Source organism: Mercenaria mercenaria, chromosome 5, assembly GCF_021730395.1.
Source record: "Mercenaria mercenaria strain notata chromosome 5, MADL_Memer_1, whole genome shotgun sequence".
Taxonomy (NCBI): Eukaryota; Metazoa; Mollusca; class Bivalvia; order Venerida; family Veneridae; genus Mercenaria; species Mercenaria mercenaria.
This window is the reverse complement of record NC_069365.1, coordinates 2,740,182-2,767,458: the sequence shown is the minus strand read 5'-3', so window position 1 is coordinate 2,767,458 and position 27,277 is coordinate 2,740,182. Positions and strand designations below refer to the sequence as shown.

The 27,277-nt window shown below is 36.4% G+C and overlaps 1 protein-coding gene across 1 annotated transcript in view; it reads right to left on the bottom strand.

Annotated features, from left to right (window-relative positions):
- The window catches only part of LOC123556217 (eukaryotic translation initiation factor 5B-like), an 88,088-nt gene that overhangs the window by 44,306 nt on the left and 16,505 nt on the right, over window positions 1-27,277 (bottom strand). The window contains exons 6-18 of the mRNA XM_045346804.2: window positions 27,088-27,187; window positions 25,768-25,880; window positions 21,849-21,965; window positions 20,952-21,102; window positions 20,323-20,421; window positions 18,229-18,453; window positions 17,627-17,817; window positions 16,268-16,375; window positions 15,312-15,422; window positions 11,647-11,714; window positions 5,373-5,514; window positions 4,127-4,258; window positions 1,956-2,138 (exon numbers count right to left, since the gene is read on the bottom strand). Coding sequence (XP_045202739.2) covers window positions 1,956-2,138; window positions 4,127-4,258; window positions 5,373-5,514; window positions 11,647-11,714; window positions 15,312-15,422; window positions 16,268-16,375; window positions 17,627-17,817; window positions 18,229-18,453; window positions 20,323-20,421; window positions 20,952-21,102; window positions 21,849-21,965; window positions 25,768-25,880; window positions 27,088-27,187 — 1,740 coding nt within the window. The remainder of the gene's footprint in view (window positions 1-1,955; window positions 2,139-4,126; window positions 4,259-5,372; window positions 5,515-11,646; window positions 11,715-15,311; window positions 15,423-16,267; window positions 16,376-17,626; window positions 17,818-18,228; window positions 18,454-20,322; window positions 20,422-20,951; window positions 21,103-21,848; window positions 21,966-25,767; window positions 25,881-27,087; window positions 27,188-27,277) is intronic.

Genomic DNA, 27,277 nt, shown 5'->3' with positions numbered 1-27,277 from the left:
TTAAATAATGCATTTCTAATACAAATCAACTGAAAGCAAAGGTGGGTCAATAAAAACCGCCTTACCAGTGTAAAAAACAATCTTATAACTCCCGAACAAGCCTTTTCGTAGCTGATATTTTAAAAGATGTCTGCAAAAAAGTACTGAATGGGGACCAGATTCTGGACAAGAAAATTAACTGCTTTATTTCAGCATTATCTATGAATTGGTTATATTGTTTGTTTTTCTTATCTTCAAGGAAACTACTTTTTTAACCAAAAAATAATGAACAAAATTTCAATTTCAAAATAGTATATCACCCGAGACCAAATAGCAACTGGGACTGTAGATGGCAGGATTGCACCTGTACAACAATTTAAACTTGTTGAGGTATCAAATAATTATTGAAGAAAGAATCATGGTTCACGGCATGAGTTACTTTTTAATATCAATGTATTATCTTTTTTATATGCAGGTCCAATAACTTTGCGCTATTTCAATAATATTTCTGTATTAATTATCAATTATTCATGTAAGACAAAATTCTAATTAAAGGGAGATCACCTCTGCAGCTTGGATCTGCACTTTTCACAGTCACATTACCATCTATATATATTGCTAGAAAGATTTAAAGATTTGAAAATCATTAAAATATATAAATCTTTTTTTTGCTTCTTCAAAATAAATGTCAATCCTCCCATAATTGTACAGATACAGTTTACCCTACACAGAAATTCACCACCTTAATGGTCCCACTGCACAGCCTAGACAAGTTTAATACTGTCACTAGACCGGAATGACAATCAGTTGTAACAGGAGCTGAAGGCCATGTGGTATAAGTTCAATGATGTCTAAGAAAAGAATGAACAAAACACATAGAATTTTGTCTGGAAACTGGTTCCCAACCAGTATATGCAAAAAGTTCCCAGAGTTTATTCAGAAAACTGAATCTAACTGTCCTTAAAACTGGACTTATTACATGTTTCTTTGACAAACGATTCTTTTACATTATGTAAAAAGTGAAAAGCTTTAGCCTGCTGGTGGCAAGTGATTCTGCCTTTGTGACCAGTGCAGCCCAAGAGCAGGCTGATCATGGTCTGCACTGTTCGCTATTCAGTCAGTAAATTTTCAATGAACACCCCTTTGACTAATAAGTGGTACTGCCCAAATTGAAAGATGGACTAGTCCATTTCAGAAATTTAGCAGGGTAAGGGTTAAAGCTTTAGTTGTTTATTAACCGATCTAAATATACACATACCCACAGATAATATCAGAACAAAACTTCGGTTTTTCATTGACAGAATAATTGTGCAGTGAAATATGCTAAGGATTAGGAATACAGTATCATTTTAACTTTATGAATTATCAGGTTTTAGGACTATTTGCAATCTGTAGAACTTTCTAACAGTCTGTCAGAAAATCTCTTATTTTCTGTAAAAATATGTGCCTCACATTTTGAACACATGCTTTCTAATTTGTCTTGAATTTTTAGAATGAAGAAAACTGCCAATAAATTTATTCATATAGTAATCTATGTTCACTAATGTCATAGAGTTTAACTGGTGCTTTACTGTCATCAACTTACAGAAACACTGAGAATGTAAAGATAACTTTTAAGAACTTTTAAATATCAAGATTGCTCAGAAATTGTGTCCATAGGACACGGATGCCCCCACATACTGTGTAATCCTCTATATAGCAAGAACTATCATAGGGCCATAACTGCAATAAAATAGTCACAGAAAAAATTCCTTCCATAATGGTCAACTACACATCAAGCTTGTTGATCTGTGAAAGTTTAAAGCAAATCAGGCTAATAGTGTGGCAGGAGTTGGACACACAAGTTTTTGGGGCGTGCATATGGACGGACAGCAGCAACTCTATATGCCCCTCCACACATTTATAAATATAAAACTATGTTGAATATTTCCACACCTACAGTAGTTGTCTAGTGCTTGTGTAAATATATTATATACCTCCATAACAGTTGCCTGTAGTTCTTCACTATATGAAACTTTCTTTGCGAGCCATGTCTGAGTGAGCTCACAGATCAGTGACAGGAGGTTGCCCATACCATCACCAGAATGTGCCGAGGTGGGTATCAGTGAGATATATTCCTTCGGGTTCTTGTTCTCATAAAACAAAGCTGCATTCAAGCCCTGAAATATATACATTTTTAGTTATTTAAATGTTCTTCTTTCATCCTTGGAAAGCACAATTTTACAGAATACATCAGCTTCTTTAAAGAATATCCAGGAAGAATGGAATTAGTGTAAGGCTGTTTATAGCAAATTTAAGTTTAACAAAAGAGCCATAATGACCCTAGCTTACTCACAGCACATTCACAACTGACTGAGTAATTTTGGACCAGCGAATAATGCTGTGAAATTATCCTAAAATCTGGTTAGCAGTTTCAGAGAAGATTTTAACTGTTTATCATACATTGAATTTCATACTGGGAAAAACTAGCCCAATCCCCTGGGGACCACAGTTTTTTAAAAAACAGAATTATTTGAAGAATTTTGGTGGAGGGTCACCCAAGGAACATTTCTGTGGAATATTTTCAAATGTGAAATTAATTTCAAATTGGGCCAGCAGTTTCAGAAGAGATTATCAAAATTTTCCATACAGTCATAAATGGAAAACATACTTCTCCCTCTGGCAGCCATGTTATTTAACAAATCGCAAATGCTTGTATGAATTTGGTAGAGGGTCATACTAGGGTCATTGCTGTCAAATTATTTTGAAACTGGGCTAGCAGTTTGACAAAAGCAGATTGTCAAAGTTTTCCATATAGTCATAAAAGGGAAACAAGAGGGTCACTGACCCTAAAGTGCTCACCTGTGTACAAGGCTTCAAGTACAGAGTTAGGTTTCTTCTATGTTAGTCTATATTATATATATGTCACACACACTTTTGAACCTAAGGCAATAATTTGAGCAATTATGGTAGACATTAAAAATCTGATATCACATGCCAAATATCAAGGCTCTAGCTAATATTGATTCAAAGAAGAAAAGTGACCACACCCCCTGGCAGCCTTGTTTTTTTGACGAATCGGAAAAATATGAACAATCTTGGTAGAGGGTCCCACAAGAACCATTAGTGCAAAATTATTTGAAAATCAGGCCAGCAGTTTCACACAAAAAAAGATTTTAAAAGTTTCCACTATATATATAGAGCGAAAAGTGACCACGCCCTCTGGCTGCCATGGTTTTTGAAGAATTAAAATAATTTGAACAATCTTGGCAGAGGGTCACACAAACACCATTTGTGTAAAATTATTTTAAAATCGGGTCAGCAGTTTTACACAAGAAGATGTTTAAAGTTTCAACTATATACATATAGGGAAAAGTGACCACGCCCTCTGGTGGCCATGTTTTTTGACGAATCAAAATAATTTGAGTCTTGGTAGAGGGTCACACAAGGACCATTTGTGTAAAATTATTCTAAAATCGGACAAGCAGTTTCATACAAGATTTTCAAAGTTTCCACTATATACATATAGGGAATAGTGGCCATGCCCTCTGGCGGCCATGTTTTTTGACGAATCAAAATAATTTGAACAATCTTGGTAGAGGGTCACACAAGGACCATTTGTGTAAAATTATTCTAAAATCGGACAAGCAGTTTCATACAAGAAGATTTTTAAAGTTTCCTCTATACACATATAGGAAAAAGTGACCACACCCTCTGGCGGCCATGTTTTTTGATGAATCAGTATAATTTGAATAATCTTGGTAGAGGTTGACATAAGGACTATTTGTGTGAAATTATTTCAAAATCAAACCATCGGTTTAGGAAGAATGTCGTTTGAAGTTTTTTCTATTTTTAGCTCTGGCGGGCTGCCAAGCGAAACCGTTTGAACAACTTTGGTAGAGGACCAACCAGGAACTTCATGGCCAAGTTTCATCAAGATCCATTCAGTGGTTTTGGAGAAGATGTCGTTTAAACACAAATGTTGATGATGGACGCCTTGACGCACGCACGCACGGATGACGGACACAGCGTGATCACAATTTTACCTCACCATGAGCACTTCGTGCTCAGGTGAGCTAACTAGCCCCCACCCTCCCCACTTTCGGCCATGTTTTTTTTTCAATGAAATAAAACAAAATGATTTTAAGACATTTAGAAATCTACATACCTGTTCAGCAAGTTGAGTTATCACAGCACGAGACCTCTCATCATACTCCTGTTTACACATCTGTGTTTGTTTCTTTATTGTGTTAACAACATCACTGTTAGGATTGCTCTTCCACTGATATAATCTGTCAATCTGTAATCAGTTACTATAACATAATATCTGTATATCTGTAATCAATTAAAACAGTCAAATACTGTGAAATCAATAATATTCGTTTGGGACTTATTTTCGTGAATTTCCTTTTTGTGTAACAAATAAAATTGCCATTCATTTTATCTTCAGAAGTTAAAATCCAAAATTTTTTATCCCAACAAACTGGCTGTTATTGGCAAAACCGAAAAATGCCAAAAAAATTTAAATGTATTCACAGTATCTGTCAATCTGTAATCAATTACAAAAAATCAAACAAGTGTCAATCTGCAATGGATTACAACCGTCAAACATATGAACATACTCAAGTTTTCTTTCTAAGAATGTTGAATGCAATGGGCCGTGTTTGATGAAATGCTGATCAACAAGTTGTCTCCATGTAAAACATTATACTGCAATTAATTCCAGCATATAGTTTACAATGATGGCTCATGCTGGCAAGAAATATAATAATGAACTTCATCTCGGAAGAGTGAAGAGTTCAGTATCTAGGATTACAATTTAGATAAATATCAACCTGTCTAAGGTATTTTTCTTTCCACTTTTGGTTGTCAAACCTACTTGATATTGGTGGTATGGCAACTTTCTAGCTTTACCAGTGGAAATCATACCTGTGCAATTTAACTGACAGAGAATTTTTCTAGCTTTACTGGCAGAACAAACTTCCACTGCTCCTGATGGGCAATATATCACGCAACGATATCACCTTAGCAGAACTACTAAACTAAAACAGGCTAGCTAGATAACTTCCTCACATGGAAGAATGCTACATTTCTGATGGAATTAAGACTGAAACCTGTGAGAGGCAAGCTGTTTGAATTCCTTTAATAATCTGCCATAAAGACCTCCTACTTTGCCTGTTTGACAGGATGTTCCCAGATTCTATACCAGTTCTACTTTCTTTGAAAGTAATTTTCACAAATAGTTCCAAGACAGAGAAAATGACTTTGGACATAAAATTTTCTGTCCAATCATCACTACATTTAAAGTTGGGAAATGAACATGTTCTTTCTGTTGATCTATACAAGAGGGCCTACAAAATACCCAAAGATTACATAAATAGATAATCAAGTACCGATTTCTAAATAGCACTCACCTTATTTAATGCTACAACAAACGGTGTTTTCTTTTCCTTCAGAAGGTTGATAGATTCTATAGTCTGAGGTTCTAATCCATGCATAATATCTATAACAAGAATGGCTATATCACAGAGAGATGATCCACGGGATCGGAGATTACTGAAATATATATCAAATACAGTCAGTTAACTTAAATGTCATAAAAATAAACATAAAAGCAAACAAGAGGGCCATAATGGCCCTATATCGCTCACCTGTTATCATTGCACTTAAGGACAAGAAGGTCAAAAAATCATAATCAAGATTAATCAAAAGAATTATGAGAAAATATAGTTGAAATTTTCTTAAATTACTTCAAATAAAAATAGAACTGTCACAGGAGTGACTCATACCCCCACCATACGGTCTTGTCACAGAAGAATGGCAACCATAAGAAATCTTAAAAATACTTTGGAGTACTTCATCCTGGGCTTCCACATATAAGTAATACTAGTATAATACTAGTATAGTAATACTAGTAAATATATTAAATCTCTAATATTAGAGATACACTAAAATATACACTAAAAGTGAATACAAAAAAGTGTCTTACTGACCCATGTTACCACAGAAAAATGTTTTTACTTTTTACACAGAACTTATAATAAAAAAGTAAGAAAAATACCTAAAATATTGAAAATCTAAAAATAGGATTTCTAAAAATAGACTTATTCCTGGAATTTAAGGGGAAGAAACTCAGTACAAAAGTTAAAACAAGGTTACTTCCCTTTGGCTCTAAGCCAATCAGAATGAGATATAGTGAAAATACATCAAAATTAACCTTAAATTCTAGGTAAAAGGGGACACAATTCAAGAAAAATTAGTGTCAGAGTTATGCACCTTGTGTCACATGATGTGGGTGATGAGGTGGAACATCTGTTTTAAGTCTGAATCAAATCCATTCAGTAGTGACTGAGATATAGTGAAAATACATCAAAATCAACCTTAAATTCTAAGTAAAAAGGGGCATAATTCATGAAAAATTGGTGTCAGAGTTATGCACCTTGTGTCACATGATGTGGGTGATGAGGTGGAACATCTATTTTAAGTTTGAATAAAATCCATTTTGTAATAATTGAGATATAGTGAAAATACATCAAAATCAACCTTAAATTTAAAGTAAAAGTGGACATAATTCATAAAAAATTTATGTTAGAGTTAAGCACCTTATGTTACATCATCAGGGTGATAAGTTGGAACAACTATTTTAAGTTTTAATCAAATCCATTTAGTAATAACTGAAATATAGTGAAAATACAACAAAATTAACCTTAAATTCTAAGTAGAAGGGGACATAATTCATGAAAACTTGGTGTCAGAGTTATGCACCTTGTGTCACATGATGTGGGCACATGATGTGGGGGATGAGGTGGAACATCTATTTTAAGTTTGAATCAAATCTATTCAGTAGTAACTGAGATATAGTGAAAATACCTCAAAATCAACCTTAAATTCTAAGTAAAAAGGGGCATAATTCATAAAAAAATGGTGTCAGAGTTATGCACCTTGTGTCACATGATGTGGGTGATGAGGTGGAACATCTATTTTAAGTTTGAATCAAATCCATTTAGTAATAACTGAGATATAGTGAAAATACAACAAAATTAACCTTAAATTCTAAGTAAAAGGGGACATAATTCATGAAAACTTGGTGTCAAGAGTTATGCACCTTGTGTCACATGATGTGGGTGATAAGGTGGAACATGTATTTTAAGTCTGAATCAAATCCATTTGGTAATAACTGAGATAATAGATTTCGGGACGCGACGGGACGGGACGGGACGCGACGCGACGGGACGCGACAAAACTGACTCCTATATACCCCCCTCAAACATGTTTGGTGGGGGTATAATTATTTTCAAATCAGGCCAGTAGTTTCATATAAGGAGTTTTCTGTATAGCCATATGGGAAATGAGCCCCTCCCCCAGGCGGCCATTTTTTCAATGAATCAAAAATATTTGAAGGAAATTGGTAGAGGGTCACCCAAGAAACATTTGTGTAAAATTATTTTGAAAACGGACCAGCAGTTTCTGACAAAAAGATTTTCAAAGTTCTATATAGGCATATAGGGAAAATAAGCAAAACCCCATGGGGGGCCATGTTTTTCGCTGAATCAAAATTAATTGAAGGAATATAGTAGAGGGTCACCCAAGGAACACTTGTCTTGTGTAAAATTGTTTTGAAATCAGTTTTCTATGCCATAAGTCCAAAGGACAGGAATAACAAAGGGAAGAAATTTAACCAAAAAGAAGAAAAAAATTCTTACAAAGTACAAAATACACCTAAAAATTGGAGGTACCATCCATGTTGTACCACAGGAAAGTGGTCTCGGTTTTTCCCTACAGCCAATAATAAACTCTAGAGCTATCACTAAAGGTGATGAATGTACCCCCCACATGCACTGACACAGTACATTGCAATTTGGCACACACAAGATTGCATAATTATGCGGACTGTACGTATATAGACTGTATGTATACAGTATGGTAACAAGTAACAAAGTCCCATAACTATGCAGAATATTTATCTAAAAGAATGTAACATGTACCATGCACAACTAAGGTTGGTACTGATCACTTGTGTGAAGTTTCATTAAATTGTGTGCAAGGGTTCGGAAGATTAGGCGCGCATAAGACTGCATATGCAGACTGTATGTACATAGTATGTTAACAAGAAACAAAGTCCCATAACTCTGCAATTTTTGTCGTTGAAAGAACCTAACATGCTCCATGCACAACTACTGTTGTTACTGATCACTTGTGTGAAGTTTCATTAAATTGTGTCAAGGGGATGAGGAGATGGTGCGCACAAGATTGTGTCTATAGTTTAGTAACAAAAAACAAAGTCCCGTAACTCTGCAAATTTTTTTCTGAAAGAACCTAACATGCCCCATGCACAACTACTGTTGTTACTGATCACTTGTGTGAAGTTTCATTAAACTGTGTCAAGTGGATGCGGAGAGATGGTGCGCACAAGATTGTGTCTATGTATATAGTATAGTAACAAAAAACAAAGTCCCATAACTCTGCAAGTTTTTTTTTCTAAAAGAACCTAACATGCCCCATGCACAACTACTGTTGTTACTGATCACTTGTGTGAAGTTTCATTAAACTGTGTCAAGTGGATGAGGAGAGATGGTGCGCACAAGATTGTGTCTATGTATATAGTACAGTAACAAAAAGCAAAGTCCCATAACTCTTCAAGTTTTTTTCCTGAAAGAACCTAACATGCCCCATGCACAACTACTGTTGTTACTGATCACTTGTGTGAACTTTCATTAAATTGTGTGAAGGGGACGAGGAGAGATGGTGCGCACAAGATTGTGTCTACGGACAGACAGACGGATGGACAGACAGACAGACAACCTGAAACCAGTATAACCCCCCCTTACAACTTTGTTGTTGGGGGGTACAAAAAGTTACTAAATAAGCTATTTATAGTAACATAAAAGGGAAGTAATTAAAAAAAAATATTGTAAGTGAACAAAAGAAGGATCTGCCAAATAAAAACAAGAGCACTGCAATGCAACACAAATGCAAAGCAATATACACACAAAACAGTCTGATGACCTTTGACCCCTAAGTGTGACCTTGACCTTGAAGTGAGCCATCAGAAACATGCGATCTGCACGTCGTTTCGATGAGGTGAACATTTGTGTCAGGTTTCTTTGAAATCCTTCAAGGGGTTCAAGAGTTACAGAGCAGAAGGGAAATTGCTAATCAACAGACAGACAGACGGACACCGAGGCGATAACATAATACGCCCCTTTGGGCGTATAAAAAGGAATCGAGATATTATGGTGATACAAGTTGTGTGCAAGTTTGGTTAAAATCAAATCATAAATGAAGCTGCTATTGTGCAGACAAGGTCAAAATAGCTAATTCTGGCCCTTTCATGGACCATAACTCTGGAACCCATAATGGGATCTGGCCGGTTCAAGAAAGGAACAAAGATCTTATGATGACACAAGTTTTGTGCAAGTTTGGCTAAAATAAAATCATAAATGAAGCTGCTATTGTGCAGACAAGGTCAAATAGCTAATTCTGGCCCTATCAAGGGCCATACCTCTGGAACCCATAATGGAATCTGGCCAGTTCAAGAAAGGAATCAAGATCTTGTGGTGATACAAGTTGTGTGCAAGTTTGGTTAAATCAAATCATAAATGAAGCTGCTACTGTGCAGACAAGGTCAAAATAGCTAATTTTGGCCCTTTCAGGGGCCATAACTCTGGAACCCATAATGGAATCTGGCCAGTTCAAGAAAGGAACCAAGATCTTGTGGTGATACAAGTTGTGTGCAAGTTTGGTTAAAATCAAATCATAAATGAAGCTGCTACTGTGCAGACAAGGTCAAAATAGCTAATTTTGGCCCTTTCAGGGGCCATAACTCTGGAACCCATAATTGAATCTGGCCAGTTCAAGAAAGGAACCAAGATCTTATGGTGATACAAGTTGTGTGCAAGTTTGGCTAAAATAAAATCATAAATGAAACCACTATCGTGCAGACAAGCACACACAATAGCAAATTCTGGCCCTTTAAGGGGCAATAACTCAAGAACCCATGATGGGATCTGGCCAGTTTCTGAAAGGAACTGAGATATCATGCCAATACAAATTTTGTACAAGTCTGATCAAAATTGCTTGCAAAATGTGGTCTATCGTGTTCACAAGAAATTGTGGACGGACGACGGATGGACGGACGAAGGGCGATCACAAAAGCTCACCCTGTCACTACATGACAAGTGAGCTAAAAACAAGGAACACAAGAATGTACTGTGAAAGCATTCAATATATCCGAAATGAAATTCTGTGACTCTGGCCAAACTGACAGTGGGGACATAAATTCCTGGATTTCAAACCTTAAAGATGAAATATAGAAAATGGGATAAGATTGTCCAAGATGACTTCATAACTTCTATGAAAACACAAACCTATTGGCCTGCAGTTTCAAAACAAGGAGCTGCGTTCAATAAACTCTTGATGCCCCCGGTGGCATCCTTGTCGCTACAAAGCAACCTAAGTCCAAAACGAGGTCAAGGTCAAACTGAGGTCAGGTGATGTTCGAAGATGAGGAATGGTCACAAGTTACATCTGTATTAGTATCAATTCATTCTTGTAAGTGGTATTGATGCTAGACGAAACGGTCCCATTTGGTTAACCAAGAGATGGCCCATATAAAGCAACCTAAGTCCAAAATGAGGTCAAGGTCAAACTGAGGTCAGGTGATGTTTGAAGATGAGGAATGGTCACAGGTTACATCTGTATTAGTATCAATTCATTCTTGTAAGCGGTACTGATGCTAGACAAAACGGTCCCATTTGGTTAACCAAGAGATGGCCCATATACAGCAACCTAAGTCCAAAATGTGGTCAAAGTCAAGGTCAAACTGAGGTCAGGTGATGTTTGAAGATGAGGAATGGTCACAGGTTACATCTGTATTAGTATCAATTCATTCTTGTAAGCAGTATTGATGCTAGATGAAACGGTCCCATTTGGTTAACCAAGAGATGGCCCATATAAAGCAACCTAAGTCCATAATGAGGTCAAGGTCAAACTGAGGTCAGGTGATGTCTGAAGATGAGGAATGGTCACAGGTTACATCTGCATTAGTATCAAGTCATTCTAGTAAGGGATATTGATGCTAGACAAAACGGTCCCATTTGGTTAACCTCGTACGGACGAATGAATGAACGAACAGAACAATCACTATATGCCTCCTGCATCAGTAGATGCTGGGAGCATAAAAAGAAAGAGATTTCAAAATATATGAGAAAATACTGAAATGCAAGTAGAAATAAATACTTTGGAGAGTGTTTGTGGGTGATGGATGATTAGGAGACAAGTTATGAAAACGTACAATATTTCAAATGCAAAGTCACTGATAAAATTTCGTGCAAAGATGTTACAGACCAAGTTTGGTGAACATTCTATCAATCTCTTCATTAGAAAAGTTCTTTAAGAAAACTTGTGCTAGTTCTAGCTCTTATGGCCACTAAATACAGTCCAGCAGAACCAAATAAACAAGCAAAGGTTTTCATGCAAAGATGCTTCTCACAAAGTTCAGGAGTAAACATCTTTTTTTCTTCTATTATTTTTAGACATCCCATAAAAGCAGTTATGCAAAACTGTAATTGTATTGTGTTACAACAATCATCAACCATTTCATTCAGTATCTAAACACAGTTTGATCTCTTTAGAAAGAATTAGTTTCATCTCAAAAGAAAGAATTATTCATGGGGAAGAAACACTCACCTGAAAGACTCGTGACCTGGAGTGTCTATAATGAGTAGACCTGGTAATTGTAACCCCTTTTTCTGAAACTGCAAAACAAAAATATGCATGAGAAATAAAGCATACGTCATAAAAAGCTACTTCATTTCACGATTTTTCATGGATATATTTAAGTTAACCCTTATTATGCTGGACTCGATTGATTTTGCCTTTGCGACCAGTGCAGATCCGTGCAGTCTGATCATGACCTGCATTGTTCACCATTATGTCAGTATCTTTATGGTATGCACACCTTTTAACAGTTAATGGTACTGTCCAAATTGAAAGATGGACAAGTTCATTTTAGAAATTTAGCAGGGAAAGGGTTAAGGGACAAATAACCAGAGTATCAGACATTATATTGACTTGTTAATTCTGTTTGTTTATTGCAGTTATCCGGGAGTATTTCTCACCTAAATGACAAACAGTTAACCAGACCAGTATTTCTGGATTTCATGTTGACAGGATAACTTATGAGATGTTATTATTAAACTGCCTATGATGCTGTTTCAACTTGACCTATACAGCAGAAAAGGGAGCACATTTATATCATTTTGGCTTGTATAGTTGCCTGCTGCTTTTTTTGTTTATTAGCCCTTACCCTGCTACATTTCTATAATGAACTTATCCATCTTTCAGTTTGGACAGTACCATTAACTGTTAAAAGGGGTGCTTACCAAAAAGATACCGAATGAATGGCAAACAGTGCAGATCATGATCAGACTGCACAGATGTGCAGGCTGATCATGATCTGCACTGGTCGCAGAGGCAGAATCAATCGTGTTCAGCATGATAAGAGTTACCGGTAATGTATTCTGAAATCTTTTCTACAGAAGTGTTTGCTACAGTGAAACACTGCAAACTCAAGCATTGGTGACACAAGCACCAGGGATGACTCAAGTAAAACATGTGGCCCTCAACCATCTTCTTACATTTTTTATTTTTGATGCGCCTGAAATGCTGGTTGACTCAAACATGTTACTCACCCCCTTACAACTCTGAATGATTTGTGATTTATGGTAAATAAATATAACAAGAGATCACAGAGTGATCTTGGCGCCCACCAATGTGCCATTTTTGAGTGTTCCAAATTTCAAGACTTATTGACTAGCTCAAGGTCAAATTTCATTTCCGTACACAACATAAATCTATGCATGTGGTCCAAATTTGAATCCTGTACCTTCAAAAATGTGAAAGTAGGTCACTAGGTCAATGTCAAGGTCAAAGTTTGTTTCCGTACACAAAACTATGCATGTGGACCTAAATTTGAAGCCTGTAGCTACAGGAATGTGAAAGTAGGTCACTATGTCAATCCTAAGGTCAAAGTTCATTTCAGTACACAAAACTATGCAAGTGGTCCAAATTTGAAGGTTGTAGCTTGAGAAATGTAAAAGTAGGTCACTAGGTCAAAATCAAGGTCAAATTTTACTTCGGAATACAAAACTATGCATGTGGTCCAAATTTGAAGCCTGTACCTTCAAAAATGTGAAATGAGGTCACTAGGTCAATGTAAAAGTCAAAGTTTGTTTCGGTACACAAAACTATGCATGTGGTCCAAATTTGAAGGCTGTAGCTTGAGAGATGTAAAAGTAGGTCACTAGGTCAAAATCAAGGTCAAATTTTATTTTGGAATACAAAACTATGCATGTGGTCCAAATTTGAAGCCTGTACCTTAGAAATGTGAAAGTAGGTCACTAGGTCAATGTAAAGGTCAAAGGTCATTTCAGTACACAAAACTATGCAAGTGGTCCAAATTTGAAGGCTGTAGCTTGAGAAATGTAAAAGTAGGTCACTAGGTCAAAATCAAGGTCAAATTTTACTTCAGAATACAAAACTATGCATGTGGTCCAAATTTGAAGCCTGTACCTTCAAAAATGTGAAAGTAGGTCACTAGGTCAATGTCATGGTCAAAGTTTTTTTCGACACAAAACTATGCATGTAATCCAAATTTGAAGGCTGTAGCTTGAGAAATGTTAAAGTAGGTCACTAGGTCATAATCAATGTTGAATTTCATTTTGAAACACGAAACTATGCATATGGTCCAAATTCGATGCCTGTACCTTCAAAAATGTGAAAGTAGGTCACTAGGACAAAATAAAGGTCAAAGTTTTTTTCCAGTGCACAAAATTATGCATGTGGTCCAAATTTGAAGGCTGTAGCTACAGAAATGTGAAAGTAGGTCACTAGGTCAAAATCAAGGTCAACTCGTGTCAAGGTTCATCTTGCCACTCAAAAATATACATGTGGTCCAAGTTTGAATGTTGTAGTTACTGACAAGAACATTTTAAAAGCTTTTCCCTATATAAGTCTATATGAACCATGTGACCCCCAGGGCGGGGCCATATTTAACCCTAGGAGGATAATTTGAACACACTTGGTAGAGAACTACTAGATGATGCTACATTACAAGTATCAAAGCCCTAGGCTTTGTGGTTTGGACGGGGCCATATTTGACCCTAGGGCTATAATTTGAACAATCTTAGTTGAAGACCACTAGATGATGTCACATACAAAATATCAAAGCCCTAGGCCCTGTGGTTTTGGACAAGAGGTTATTCAAAGTTTTTCCCTATATAAGTCTATATAAACCATGTGACCCCCAGGGCGGGGCCATATTTGACCCCAGAGAAATAATTTGAATCATCTTGGTAGAGGACCACTAGATGATGCTTCATACCAAATATCAAAGCCCTAGGCTCTGTGGTTTTGGACAAGAAGGTTTTCCCTATATAAATCTATATAAATCATAGAAATAAACAAAGGGCCAAAACTCACTCATAAATTGTTGAACCAGCCTGATTTTCAGGGGGACACAACTAGGGTATCAATACATCATTCTGACAAAGTTTGGTCAAAATCCCCCCAGTAGTTTCTGAGGAGATGTGATAACGAGAAATTGTTAACGGACGGACGGACGGAATGACGGACGGACGGACCACAGATGCAGAGTGATTTTAATAGCCCACCATCCGATGATGGTGGGCTAATTAAAGGCTCATAATGCCTTTGTTTGAAATGTGGCTGCTACTTTCTCACATAAACATAAAATATATCAGTTTCGTTTAAATCCTATTTAACATAACTGTTTTCTCTAATATTTGTCAAAAGTTTAAATATTGATGCGCAGAGTAGAAAGTTTTATTGAATCTATTGTTTTCTATTTACCTCCCTTTATTAATCTAACTGTAACAGTTCATGTGCAGTATAAAGAATAGCGCCTTTCTAACCATATAATTATGCATAACTTCTATATGGACTGCTGTTTCATCTGTTTTTAACAGAAAATTTAAAGCCTTATGGAACTTTTACTGAAATCTATAAAGAATACAATCTTTCACTGAAAGAGATGCAATTATTCTACTACTGCAGACTTGATAGTATACAAATGTCACTTTTTCATTTCACAATTTTACAGTCAACAGTTGTGCTCCCATTTTCCTGGGTCAGCTCGCTGAAGCTCGTTAAAATCTCTAAAATACCTCTGGTAACCAGCTTTGACAAAATGCAGATGTTAAAAAGATATAAAACAAAGGTAAAAATGACTGAGTATTCTGTAAATAATTATTTTTATTGACTTACATTTTATTTGTTACATTTAGAACCAACCATACTTGCAACTTAAACCAGACAAGCCCACAAAAACTTACTTCTTTGCACATTGTAGTTTTATCGAGTATAGCTTGATGTGGTACATTAGTTGCACCTATCTGTTGTGTTATACCTCCCGCTTCACCATCCTGAACATTCGTTCTACGTAACTGAAATAAACATGGATATGTGTAGATTTAGATTATGCAGCTTACAATTTTGGTATCTCAGAAAAAACAACAACATCTATATAAAACTTGAAGACAATTTAAAAACTAGAATGTGTCTGTAGGACAAAGGGTGTTCCCCCACTGGTACATTTGTCACAAATAAGGGGCAATAATTCAAATTTTTGCAGTCTTAAGGGAGTATAGCCTCAACAAACATTTTATATAAAGGATTCAATATTCTAGGCCATATACTTTTTAAGCTATGAGCATCAGAAATAAAAAATCAACTATTTTGACTATTTCAAGGGCCAAAACTCTGTAATAAGCACTAAAATCTCAAGAAGAATGCCAAATGTGCAAGGTCACATCATGATAAAGACTCATGCAAGGTTTCATGAATTTAATCAAATACTTTTTGAGTTAGGCACATCATTAGGTGAATATTTCAGGGGCCATAACTCTAGAAATTGGGGGGCAGAGGCAGATGAAAAATAGGAAGTGCGCAAGTTGATATCGTGATAAAGATTCATTCAAGGTTTCATCAGTTTATATCTAATACCTTTTAAGCCAGGCGTGTCACAAACCTTTTTCGGACGCACGGACAAGACCAAATCTGGATGCCCCCTCCACTAAGTGGTGCGGGCACAAACACCTTTAGTGCATATTACTGCAGAACTAGATGTAATGAACAATACTAAACTGAATAAATAAAGGCCTGCCATTTTAACAAAATGCCAAAGAAAGACATTTCATTCCTCTGCTGCAAAGCCATGCTTTACATGTACACCATAACTGCAGATATCTATTTGTGTTAGATATATATAATTATGTAAGAGTCCACAAACCTTGTCAAGGATCTTGGTTTTACCGGTATCCACATGTCCCAGTACACATACCACAGGGGCTCGTAATTCATCTGTTGATCTATTCGCTTCACATTTCTCATGTCTTTTCTGAAAATATAAACAGTCAATATTAGTTTAAACTTTTAAACTCCTGTATTACACAGACACAAACACATTTACAAATGTAAACCACCAAAAGTGAACATCAGAGATATCTGCTTGTAAGGCAACCAAAAATTTAAAATTAATAAAAGGAGATGCCACCACCTTAGCAAAATTATCACAAAACATTTTGACTGTTGAATTTTAATACTTGGTGCTTTCTTGTTTTCTGGTTTCATACCGTTCACAATGTTGTTGTTATTTCTTTATGATAAATTCTCCCTGGTTTGATAATGGTCACTGTTTTACAACTGTCACAATGAACTCAAGTTATAGTCTACTTGCCCAAGACAGCTCATATGATAGTCTGGCAGATCAGTGAATGTGTATCATCCAACATTTTCATATTAAAATGAATGGAATTAAAGATAACTAACAGTAGAAATTCATTTTTTTTGTCCAAATTATCTTTAAATGAATATTACAATGCATATATGAATCATATGACACTTAACCAAAGGTAACAGTTCATTCTTCACCTTTAGCCTGCTGGCGGTAATTCATTCTTTACCTTTAGCCTGCTGGCGGCAATTCATTCTTCACCTTTAGCCTGCTGGCGGTAAATGGTTTTGCCTTTGCAGCCAGTGCAGACAATGCTCAGGCTGCATGGATTTGTCACAAAGCTTTAACCCAAACTATTACAAATCTAATCCCGCTGACCTTGACCTTTGCAGTACCTGACCCTAAACCAAAAGATGTCTACCCCTTACTAAATTCAATTCTTATTTGAGGTTAATTATTACAGGGGCAGTATTGAAGAAGATATATTGAAGTTGGAAAGCTTGCCATAAAACATTATCCTGCACTATTAAAATATTTGATCCTAGTGACCTTGACCTTTGAGATAACTGACCTTTCACCCAAAGATATCTATCCCTTACTGATATCAATTCTTATTTGAGGTTAATTATAACAGAGGCGGTATTGAAGAAGATATATTGAAGTTGGAAAGCTTGACATAAAACTTTAATATCAGCACTATTAAAACATTTGACCCTAGTGACCTTGACCTTTAGGATATCAGTGAGTATGTCCTTTACAAGACAAACAAACAGGTGAAGTCTGATGATAATAGGGACAATAGTTCCGAATAATCAGTGAAATTTTGAAGCTTGCCATTAAACTTTTATCTACATGCAACGCAAACGCTCACACCAGGGTGAGTACTTATTCTTCAAACAGCTGAAAAACCATTACCTTGATTTTCATTTCTGCTCTCTCATATGCTGTGAGGTCTTCATCACTTTCTGATTCGGTTTCACTTTCATCATCGTCATCATCATCATCATCGTCTTCGTCATCTTCATCATCTGATTCTTCTTCTTCATCATCTTCCTCCTCCTCTACTTCTGTCTTCTTATCTTTAACTTCAACCTGCACTTTAGTTTCTGGAAAGTTTCAATAAAACATGATATGGAACTACAAATTTTGTGCAAATTATATTTTTACAGTAATTATGAAGTGTTCATAAACTAGAATCGTGTCCGTATGACACTGCTGCCCCTGATCCCCATCACTGTATGCACTGTTCTGACTAAGTCCAGGACCATAACTCTGGTCTGGCTGTATAAAAGACCAAATTAAAACACCAGGTCCACAATTCACATACTGAAAATCCTATGAGGTTTGATGACTCTAAGTAAAATACATTCTTAGACATGCATGATACATCACTGGATGGACTGACGGACAGACAAGGGCAACTCTTAGTGCATCTCCCCAAAAAATAATTTTGGTTGGTACAAAAAGTAAATGTACGAAGATTTTGATGATTCAGGTAAGCATTAAGAAACGTCTACCTGTATCTGGCATTGCTTCTTCTTCTTCCTCCTCCTCCTCTTCACTGCTGATGTCCCATTCATCCTTAATATCCTCTGACACCTCAGTATCTTCTACAGCAGCACTGGCCTCACCCTCAGTGACCTTGTCTTCTGGTGTTTCCACTATCTGTGGTGACTCTTCACTCACTGGAGTTTGAACTGGGGTATCGTCTGGTGATGGTGTCTTATCAGATGGCTCAGAACCTGAACATATGAATAAAATCTAAAGAAGATATCTCAACTGATAATCACAGCCTGTGAACTTAAGTTTTGGAACTGGTTGCCCGAAACTGTAATATTAACTGTCTTCAATTCCATTCGTATAGAAAAGTTTGTTGCCCTAATAGAAATTTTAGTTGTCCGAATGGAAATTTGGTTGTCCCGCACATCAAGACAACCGCTAATTTCGCATACTGTAATCACAGCATTCCTCATCTCAGTCATTCAAATGTGGAGCAAAAATATACCAATCAGAGAACTACCAACTTCTTCTTGCAAAGATGCTTAATGACAAGTCAGTATACTACATAAGGAAGTTACAGATGTGTTCAATAAACATAATTCTTTTATATTCGCATTTATATATAGCGCATAACTAAACTTGAGTAAAATATATCATACAAACAAGAGCTGTCACTAATGGTGACAAATGCCCCGGCAGTGCTTTGACCTTTGACCTGGTGACCTTGATCTTTGACCTGGTGACCCTAAAGTCAATAGGGGTCGTGTACTCAATAAGTACTATCAGCATGTGAAGTTTGAAGGTCCTGGGTGCAGTGGTTCGTGAGTAAAGTGCCTTCATGCAAAAAGTTCACACAAAAAGTTAACACTGTGACGAACTAATGGACGGACAGTTGAAAACTAACATGCCTCCCTTCGAGGGCATAAAAACTCCAACCTACATCTTCTTGCAAATATGCATTATGGTAAATCAAAACACAATATCGAAGTTAAAATCACCATTATGCTTAATGATCAATAAACATACCGGTAGTTCATTTAGATCTATTTATTTATGTATAGTGCATAAATGTAGTCTGAGAAATACATACACATACAAAATTTCCAACCATAAATTATTTGTGTACTGCTCAGAAAATGAGGTTATGTTACATAATAGTCCATCAGAACTTTTGTCATGGGAAACAAGAGCTGTCTCCATAGGATGACACATGCCCCCGATGGCACTTTGAATGAATAGTTATGGCCGGTGTTAGAGTTTAGGACCTTTGACCTACGGACCTGGGTCTTGCGCGCGACACGTTGACTTACTGTGGTACACATTCATGCCCAATAATTTTAAAATCCATGCATGAATGACAAAGATATGGACCGACACGCCCATCAATGCACTATCATCAAATATGACCTTTAACGTCTAAGGGTGACCTTGACCTTTGAGCTACGGACCCGGGTCTTGTGCACAACACGTCGTCTTACTGTGGTACACATTCATGCCAAGTTATTTGAAAATCCATCCATGGATGACAAAGATATGGACCGGACACGAATGCACTATCATGAAAAATGACCTTTAACGTCTAAGTGTGACCTTGACCTTTGAGCTACGGACCTGGGTCTTGTGTGCGACACGTTGTCATACTGTGGTACACATTCATGCCAAGTTATTTGAAAATCCATCCATGGATGACAAAGATATGGACCGGACACGAATGCACTATCATGAAAAATGATCTTTAATGTCTAAGTGTGACCTTGACCTTTGAGCTACGGACCTGGGTCTTGCGCGCGACATGTCGTCTTACTGTGGTACACATTCATGCCAAGTTATTTGAAAATCCATCCATTGATGACAAAGATATGGACCGGACACGAAAATTGCGGACAGACTGACAGACCGACAGACGGTTCAAAAACTATATGCCTCCCTTTGGGGCATAAAAATGACACTTTGTAGCATACAATCTGTTTTAAACTGTTTAAAAAATTATTGCATATTAATCACTCGGCATACAAACTGCTTTAAACTATGTACGAAATTATTTTACGATAAACTAACACACACAATAACCTGTATCCTACACAGTATGGCAGAATAACATTAAAAGTTACCATCTTGTTTCTGCTGTGGCTTTTTCTTTTTCTTTTCATAGATAGGTCTCTTCTTTTTCACCTCAGCTGCATCTTCATCTTTCTGTTTAATCTCTAAACCTATAATAGAACACATATGTTACCTTCAGGTCCTATTTTATACACTCAATAAAAGAACAGTTGGTTTATTTAAATTACAGCTTGTAATAAAGGTATGAAATAAATTATTTTATGATAATGATACATATGGTTATTAAATCAATGATAAACTCAAAATGTTGTATGTAGAAAATTATAGTGGTCAGGATATTTCATTGCTATTCATATTTCTTTGTTTTGATGTGTTTTAGTCACACAGACATAACATAGGTGCTGTCTTTCCAGTTCTAATCATAGCGGAAGACCTCACAGAGCCCACGCTGGCATTACTACCAAAACGCAAGAAAATAAGTAGAACTATAAACCCTCTATAGGCCAGCTGGATAGCTTCTTGTCTCATTCTAGTAGTTTACATTGCATTTCTAATGAGTCAAATTTCCCCAAAATCTCATATTTCAATACAATGCTGAACTTCTATTCAATGTTAGCAAGAAACAACAAGAATCTGTAACTAAATTTTTAACTTGAAACTTTTGTATGAAGAAACCCACCTTGTGCTTTCATGCTTTCTAACATCTGTTGTTGTCTCAATTTTTCCTGTTTCTGTTGAGCAGTCAGTAATTTACCCTCCGCCTTCAATCTCTCCTTTCTTTCCTTCTCTTTCTGCTTCTTTATTTTCCTCTTCTCTTCCTCCAATCTTTTCTGTGATATACAACAAAATTAGTAAATGTCCTTTTGTCATCCTAGATAGCGTGTAAGTCATTAAAAAGCTGTCTGGTAAAAGTAGTTACACCACATTTTCAAATCAGGATCAATTTTCAATGAATGAGATCAGTATTTTGTAGATAGCGAATTGTTTAAATTTGACATGACAGATTCACCTCATTTTCAATACTAACTGGTGCAGGGTATAACAGGTGACCAAATACATGTACTTTATCTTTTTTTGGTGGTTACATACTAAAAATTAATTCAAACTGTTATCTTGTAAATATTTTTTTGAATACATATGACACAAAACTTTGTTAAGTAATTTTTCAAAATTTGAAAAGTCCCATACTCTTACTTATGTCTCATGTTGCAATGTGTACAAAATGCATACTAAAATTTGTTCCCAGTTAAATACATGCTTTAGTACGATATTGGGCAATGTGCGTACACACATGCAAGTATTGTTGGATTTAAAATTGCAATGATACAATAATAGGTCACTTGGCTACTTTCCAGCTTTGATTTTGGCGGAAGACCCCAGGTTCCCCTCTGTAATATTTAATCACGGATAGGCACCTAGGTAGAACCAAGATCTCCCATAAGCCAGCTGGATGGCTTCCTCACATGAAAAATTCAATGCCCCGGGTGAAGCTCAAACCCACACTGGTGAGGGGCAAGTGATTCGAAGCCAGTGAACTTAACCACTCAGCCCCTGCAAGTATTATCAAGTGAATTACCTTTTCTAACGCTGCAGCTATAGCCTCTTCTTCCTTCCTTATTCTTTCCTCTTCCTCCCTTTTCAATCTCTCTTCTTCCTCCTTTTGTCGTTTCAACAACTCTTTAATAGCAGCCACCTGTAATGACATTGTTCAGTTCAATTAAGCATATTCTATGACAGCAATTCAAATGACCAATGCTCTAAGCTTTTTTCTTTCCATTGAAAAATAAAGTATATTTTTGCACAGTATGTAAGAAATTGGTTACAGGAAAGTTAGTTATTACAGCTGTCAAACCAGAAATAGTTCAGAAATGAGAAAGAAGTTTAAGAAATGTAAAGTTTGATACTTTAAACAGGCGTTGAAGTGTCATCTTTCGTATATGTATTTTAAAACAAGAGGACCATGATGGTCCTGAATCGCTCACCTATCCCCACATGACCCAGTGTTGAACTGAGTATGACGTCGTTATTTCTATTATTTGACATAGTGACCTAGTTTTTGAGCACATGTGACCTAGATATCATCAAGATAAAAAATTCTGACCAATTTTCATGAAGATCCATTGAAAAATATGGCCTCTAGAAAGGTCACAAGCTTTTTCTATTATTTGACCTAATGACATAGTTTTTGAAGGCACGTGACCCACTTTTAAACTTGACCTAGATATCATCAAGGTGAACATTCTCACCAATTTTCATGAAGATCTCGTGAAAAATATGGCCTCTAGAGAGGTCACAAGGTTTTTCTATTTTTCGACCTACTGACCTAGTTTTTGACCGCACATGACCCAGTTACGACCCTGACCTAGATATCATCAAGCTGAACATTCTCACCAGTTTTCATGAAGATCCATTGAGAAATATGGCCTCTAGAGAGGTCACAAGGTTTTTCTATTTTCAGACCTACTGACCTAGTTTTTGACCCCACGTGACCCAGTTTCGAACTTGACCTAGATATCATCAAGGTGAACATTCTGACCAATATTCATGAAGATCTCATGAAAAATATGGCCTCTAGAGAGGTCACAAGGTTTTTCTATTTTTAGATCTACTGACCTAGTTTTTAACCCCACGTGACCCAGTTTCGAACTTGATCTAGATATCATCAAGGTAAACATTCTGACCAACTTTCCTGAAGATCCATTGAAAAATATGGCCTCTAGAGAGGTCAAAAGGTTTTTCTATTTTTAGACCTACTGACCTAGTTTTTGACTGCACGTGACCCAGTTTCGAACTTGACCCAGATATCATCAAGGTGAATGTTCTGACCAATTTTCATGAAGATCCATTGAGAAATATGGCCTCTAGAGAGGTCACAAGGTTTTTCTATTTTTAGACCTACTGACCTTGTTTTTGATCCAACATGACCCAGTATCGAACCTAACCTAGATATCATCAAGGTGAACATTCTGACCAATATTCATGAAGATCTAATGAAAAATATGGCCTCTAGAGAGGTCACAAGGTTTTTCTATTTTTAGATCTACTGACCTAGTTTTTACCCCCACGTGACCCAGTTTTGAACTTGACCTAGATATCATCAAGCTGAACATTCTGACCAATTTTCATGTAGATCCATTGAGAAATATGGCCTCTAGAGAGGTCAAAAGGTTTTTCTATTTTTAGACCTAATGACCTAGTTTTTGACCCCACGTGACCCAGTTTCGAACTTGACCTAGATATCATCAAGGTGAACATTCTGACCAATATTCATGAAGATCTCATGAAAAATATGGCCTCTAGAGAGGTCACAAGGTTTTTCTATTTTTAGACCTACTGACCTAGTTTTTGACCCCACGTGACCCAGTTTCGAACTTGACCTACATATCATCAAGGTGAACATTCTGACCAATTTTCATGAAGATCTTGTGAAATATATGGCCTCTAGAGAGGTCACAAGGTTTTTCTATTTTTAGACCTACTGACCTAGTTTTTGATGGCACGTGACCCAGTTTCGAACTTGACCTAGATATTATCAAGGTGAACATTCTGACCAACTTTCATAAAGATCCCATGAAAAATGTGACCTCTAGAGTGGTCACAAGCAAAAGTTTACGGACGGACGCACGGACGACGGACGCCGCGCGATCACAAAAGCTCACCTTGTCACTTTGTGACAGGTGAGCTAAAAATATTGTACTGGAATCAACACTTGAAATATACTTATGTAACAAGAGCTGCTCGACTATTCAAAGTGCCTGATAGTATAATATAAGCAATGAGTAAACTTAAACAATAAGCATATTTTAAGTCGAAAAGGGGCCATAATTCAGTCAAAATGCTTGAAAGAGTTGCCTCCTCCTTTTTACAGACTGGGGTCATGATGGTAAACAAGTATGCAAAATATCAAAGCAATATCTCAATGGACTTTGAAAATATTTGGGGTGATACGCAAACTTTAACATTTATTCTAAGTCAAAAAGGGGCCATAATCCAGTCAAAATGCTTGATAGAGTTGCCTCCTCCTTTTTACAGACTGGGGCCATGATGGTAAACAAGTATGCAAAATATGAAAGCAATATCTCAATGGACTTTGAAAATACTTGGGATGGTACGCAAACTTTAACATTTGTGTGACACTCACACTAAAGCTCACGCCGGGGCGAGTAGGATAGCTCAGCCTCCCCTATTTGGTAAGCAAACTTTAACATTTATTCTAAGTCAAAAAGGGACCATAATTCAGTCAAAATGCTTGATTGAGTTGCCTTCTCCTTTTTACAGACTGGGGTCATGATGGTTAACAAGTATGCAAAATATGAAAGCAATATCTCAATGGACTTTGAAAATATTTGGGGTGGTACGCAAACTTTAACATTTGTGTGACACTCACGCTAACGCTCACGCCGAAGCCAGTAGGATAGCTCAGCCTCCCCTATTTGGTAAGCAAACTTTAACATTTATTCTAAGTCAAAAAGGGACCATAATTCAGTCAAAATGCTTGATAGAGTTGCCTTCTACTTTTTACAGACTGGGGTCATGATGGTTAACAAGTATGCAAAATATGAAAGCAATATCTCAATGGACTTTGAAAATATTTGGGGTGGTACGCAAACTTTAACATTTGTGTGACACTCACGCTAACGCTCACGCCGAAGCCAGTAGGATAGCTCCCCTATTCTTCGAATAGTCGAGCTAATAAAACCACTTCATTTCTTTCAGAACAAAAGCCTAACACAGCAGGTTTGACAACTCAACAACTTATTAGCAAAATTTTAATGATTTCTAGTAAAGGACAATAATCTGAAGTGATTTCAAGTAATAGTTATCCAACTCAAGTATTTTAGGATGCCCTGAGTGAACTTTCAATCTAATAAATGTAGTTTTTTTACCGTGATAGAGCTTAACAATTAATTGTATGCAAAAATTTAATAAATTTTTTTAAGCTGAAAACACCAACAATTTCCAATACATTCAATCAAGACTTATCGAATATGGTCATGTAAATAAGTTTCATAACTAGAAACCTTTCTATGAAGTGTCAATCAAATGCTTGATAGTTAGCTGCATGCAAAACATATTTTTTAAGCTGAAAAAGGGCCAACGTTTACATTAAATTCAAGTTACCTAACTTGGTTCTGATACATGTAGATGTTCTGGAGATACAGCTTGAAAGTTGCATGCAAAACATTCACCAAATTCAAAAAGAGCCAGAATTTAAATTAATATCAACAAAGAGTTTTCTCGTTTGGTGATTTGAGTATGACTGAAAGCATTGTGTGAAGTTTCAATCTAAAATATACAGTTGTTACTGAGAAACAGCTCAATAGTTGCATGCAAACAAAACTTTTACAGAATATTCTGAGTCAAAACAGCGTGTAAATGTACAATCAATTCCACCAAGAGTTATCTAACTTTGATATTTCAGATGGTTTTGATGACTGGCAATAGAAAAGACCTCACATCAAATAACTATGTAATATGACACACAAAAAACTTACAGGTGCTTTTGACTTTTTTGGTTTTTCCTCTTTTTCTCCTTTTTTCTTTTTCTTCTTTTTCTTACTATCTTCTTCCTCCTCCTTGCCTTCTTCATCTCCCGATGCTGCTTTTTCTAGGGGAAATGAGAACAATTAAACCATATACGTATATAGGATGTAACAGGAGTGCCTTTTCATATTAAATTTAGTAAAGGAGTTGAATAAAATGGATAAAATGCTCCGCTTAACCTCACATTTTATTAATGAATTCAATGTGGAAAGGTACAAATAATATTCTTTTCACCACATGGATAGCTTTTCCTGCTGAAACATCGAACTTTCATCTTTCTTTACCTATTACAGATTGAGTCAATTTGACCAAAGTCTCCTTTACCTAAACAACGTCAAGGTCAAAGCTTAATTACACTAGTGTAATACCAAAATTATAAAATGGCTTTATTTCACTTCCATGACATCAAACGTGTGATACAATGACAATGAAACACTGCTCATTCAAGCATCAATGATTCCAGCACCCTGCCTTACCACAGCTGTTCATTTTGGTCCCAGACAAGCTATTTCTGAATTGCTTGAAACCCTGTGTTCCTTATTCCTTTGTGACCTCCAGCCAGAGGTACTTAACTGTAACACTGCACCAATGATGAAGTGTTGTAGGGTGGATATACTATTGGTAGATAACAGGAGCACAGTTTCATGTTAGTGTTTTAATTATTAAATGCAATAAATGACCAATAAATAATATCATTTATAGATGAGAAAATGTCCTGGAGCGCAACTTCAAATGCTGAATAAAATTCCTACAAGGTTTCATAACATACTTTCTGAGATATGTACGACACAAACTTTTAAGCACTAAACATATCAGGTGGAAACTTCAAATGCTGAGTAACATTGCCAAAACGTTTCATGACTCCTGGTTATACACGTTACACCGACTTTTAGGTCCTTTAGGCATATTTTTTGACTAAATCAAGGGCCATAACTCCAGCTGCTACTGAGTAAAGTTCAAAACAGACCCCAAGTGCATCACTTTATAAACTTAATAACAAACCAGTGATGTCTGATGTCTCTAGTTTCAAATACTTCTTGATATATACACAAAACAAATTCCAATGGACGGATGGACTGACAAAGGCAAGTCACTGTGCCCCAAACACTCCTTGTTTGAAGGACTTACCGCTACCTTTCAACTATTACAGTTTAACATTTGTGTAAATAGGAGGTTTAAAATCTTAAGAAAAAATATTTCACAATATCGTTTGCTGGATAGTCACTGTATGTTAGGCAATTTTAAGTAAACAAGTTCTGCTTATTTCATACCTTCAGCTTTAGCACCTTGTTCCTCATCCTGTCCTTTATCTTCAGATTTCTGTTCTTCTGTCTTTCCTTCTTTCTTTAATGCTTGTTTCTTCTTTTGTTCCTGAGAATGATATAGAGAGTGATACCTCTCTGTAATATCTTCAACCAATCATAGACAAGAGGACCATGATGGTCCTGAATCGCTCACCTC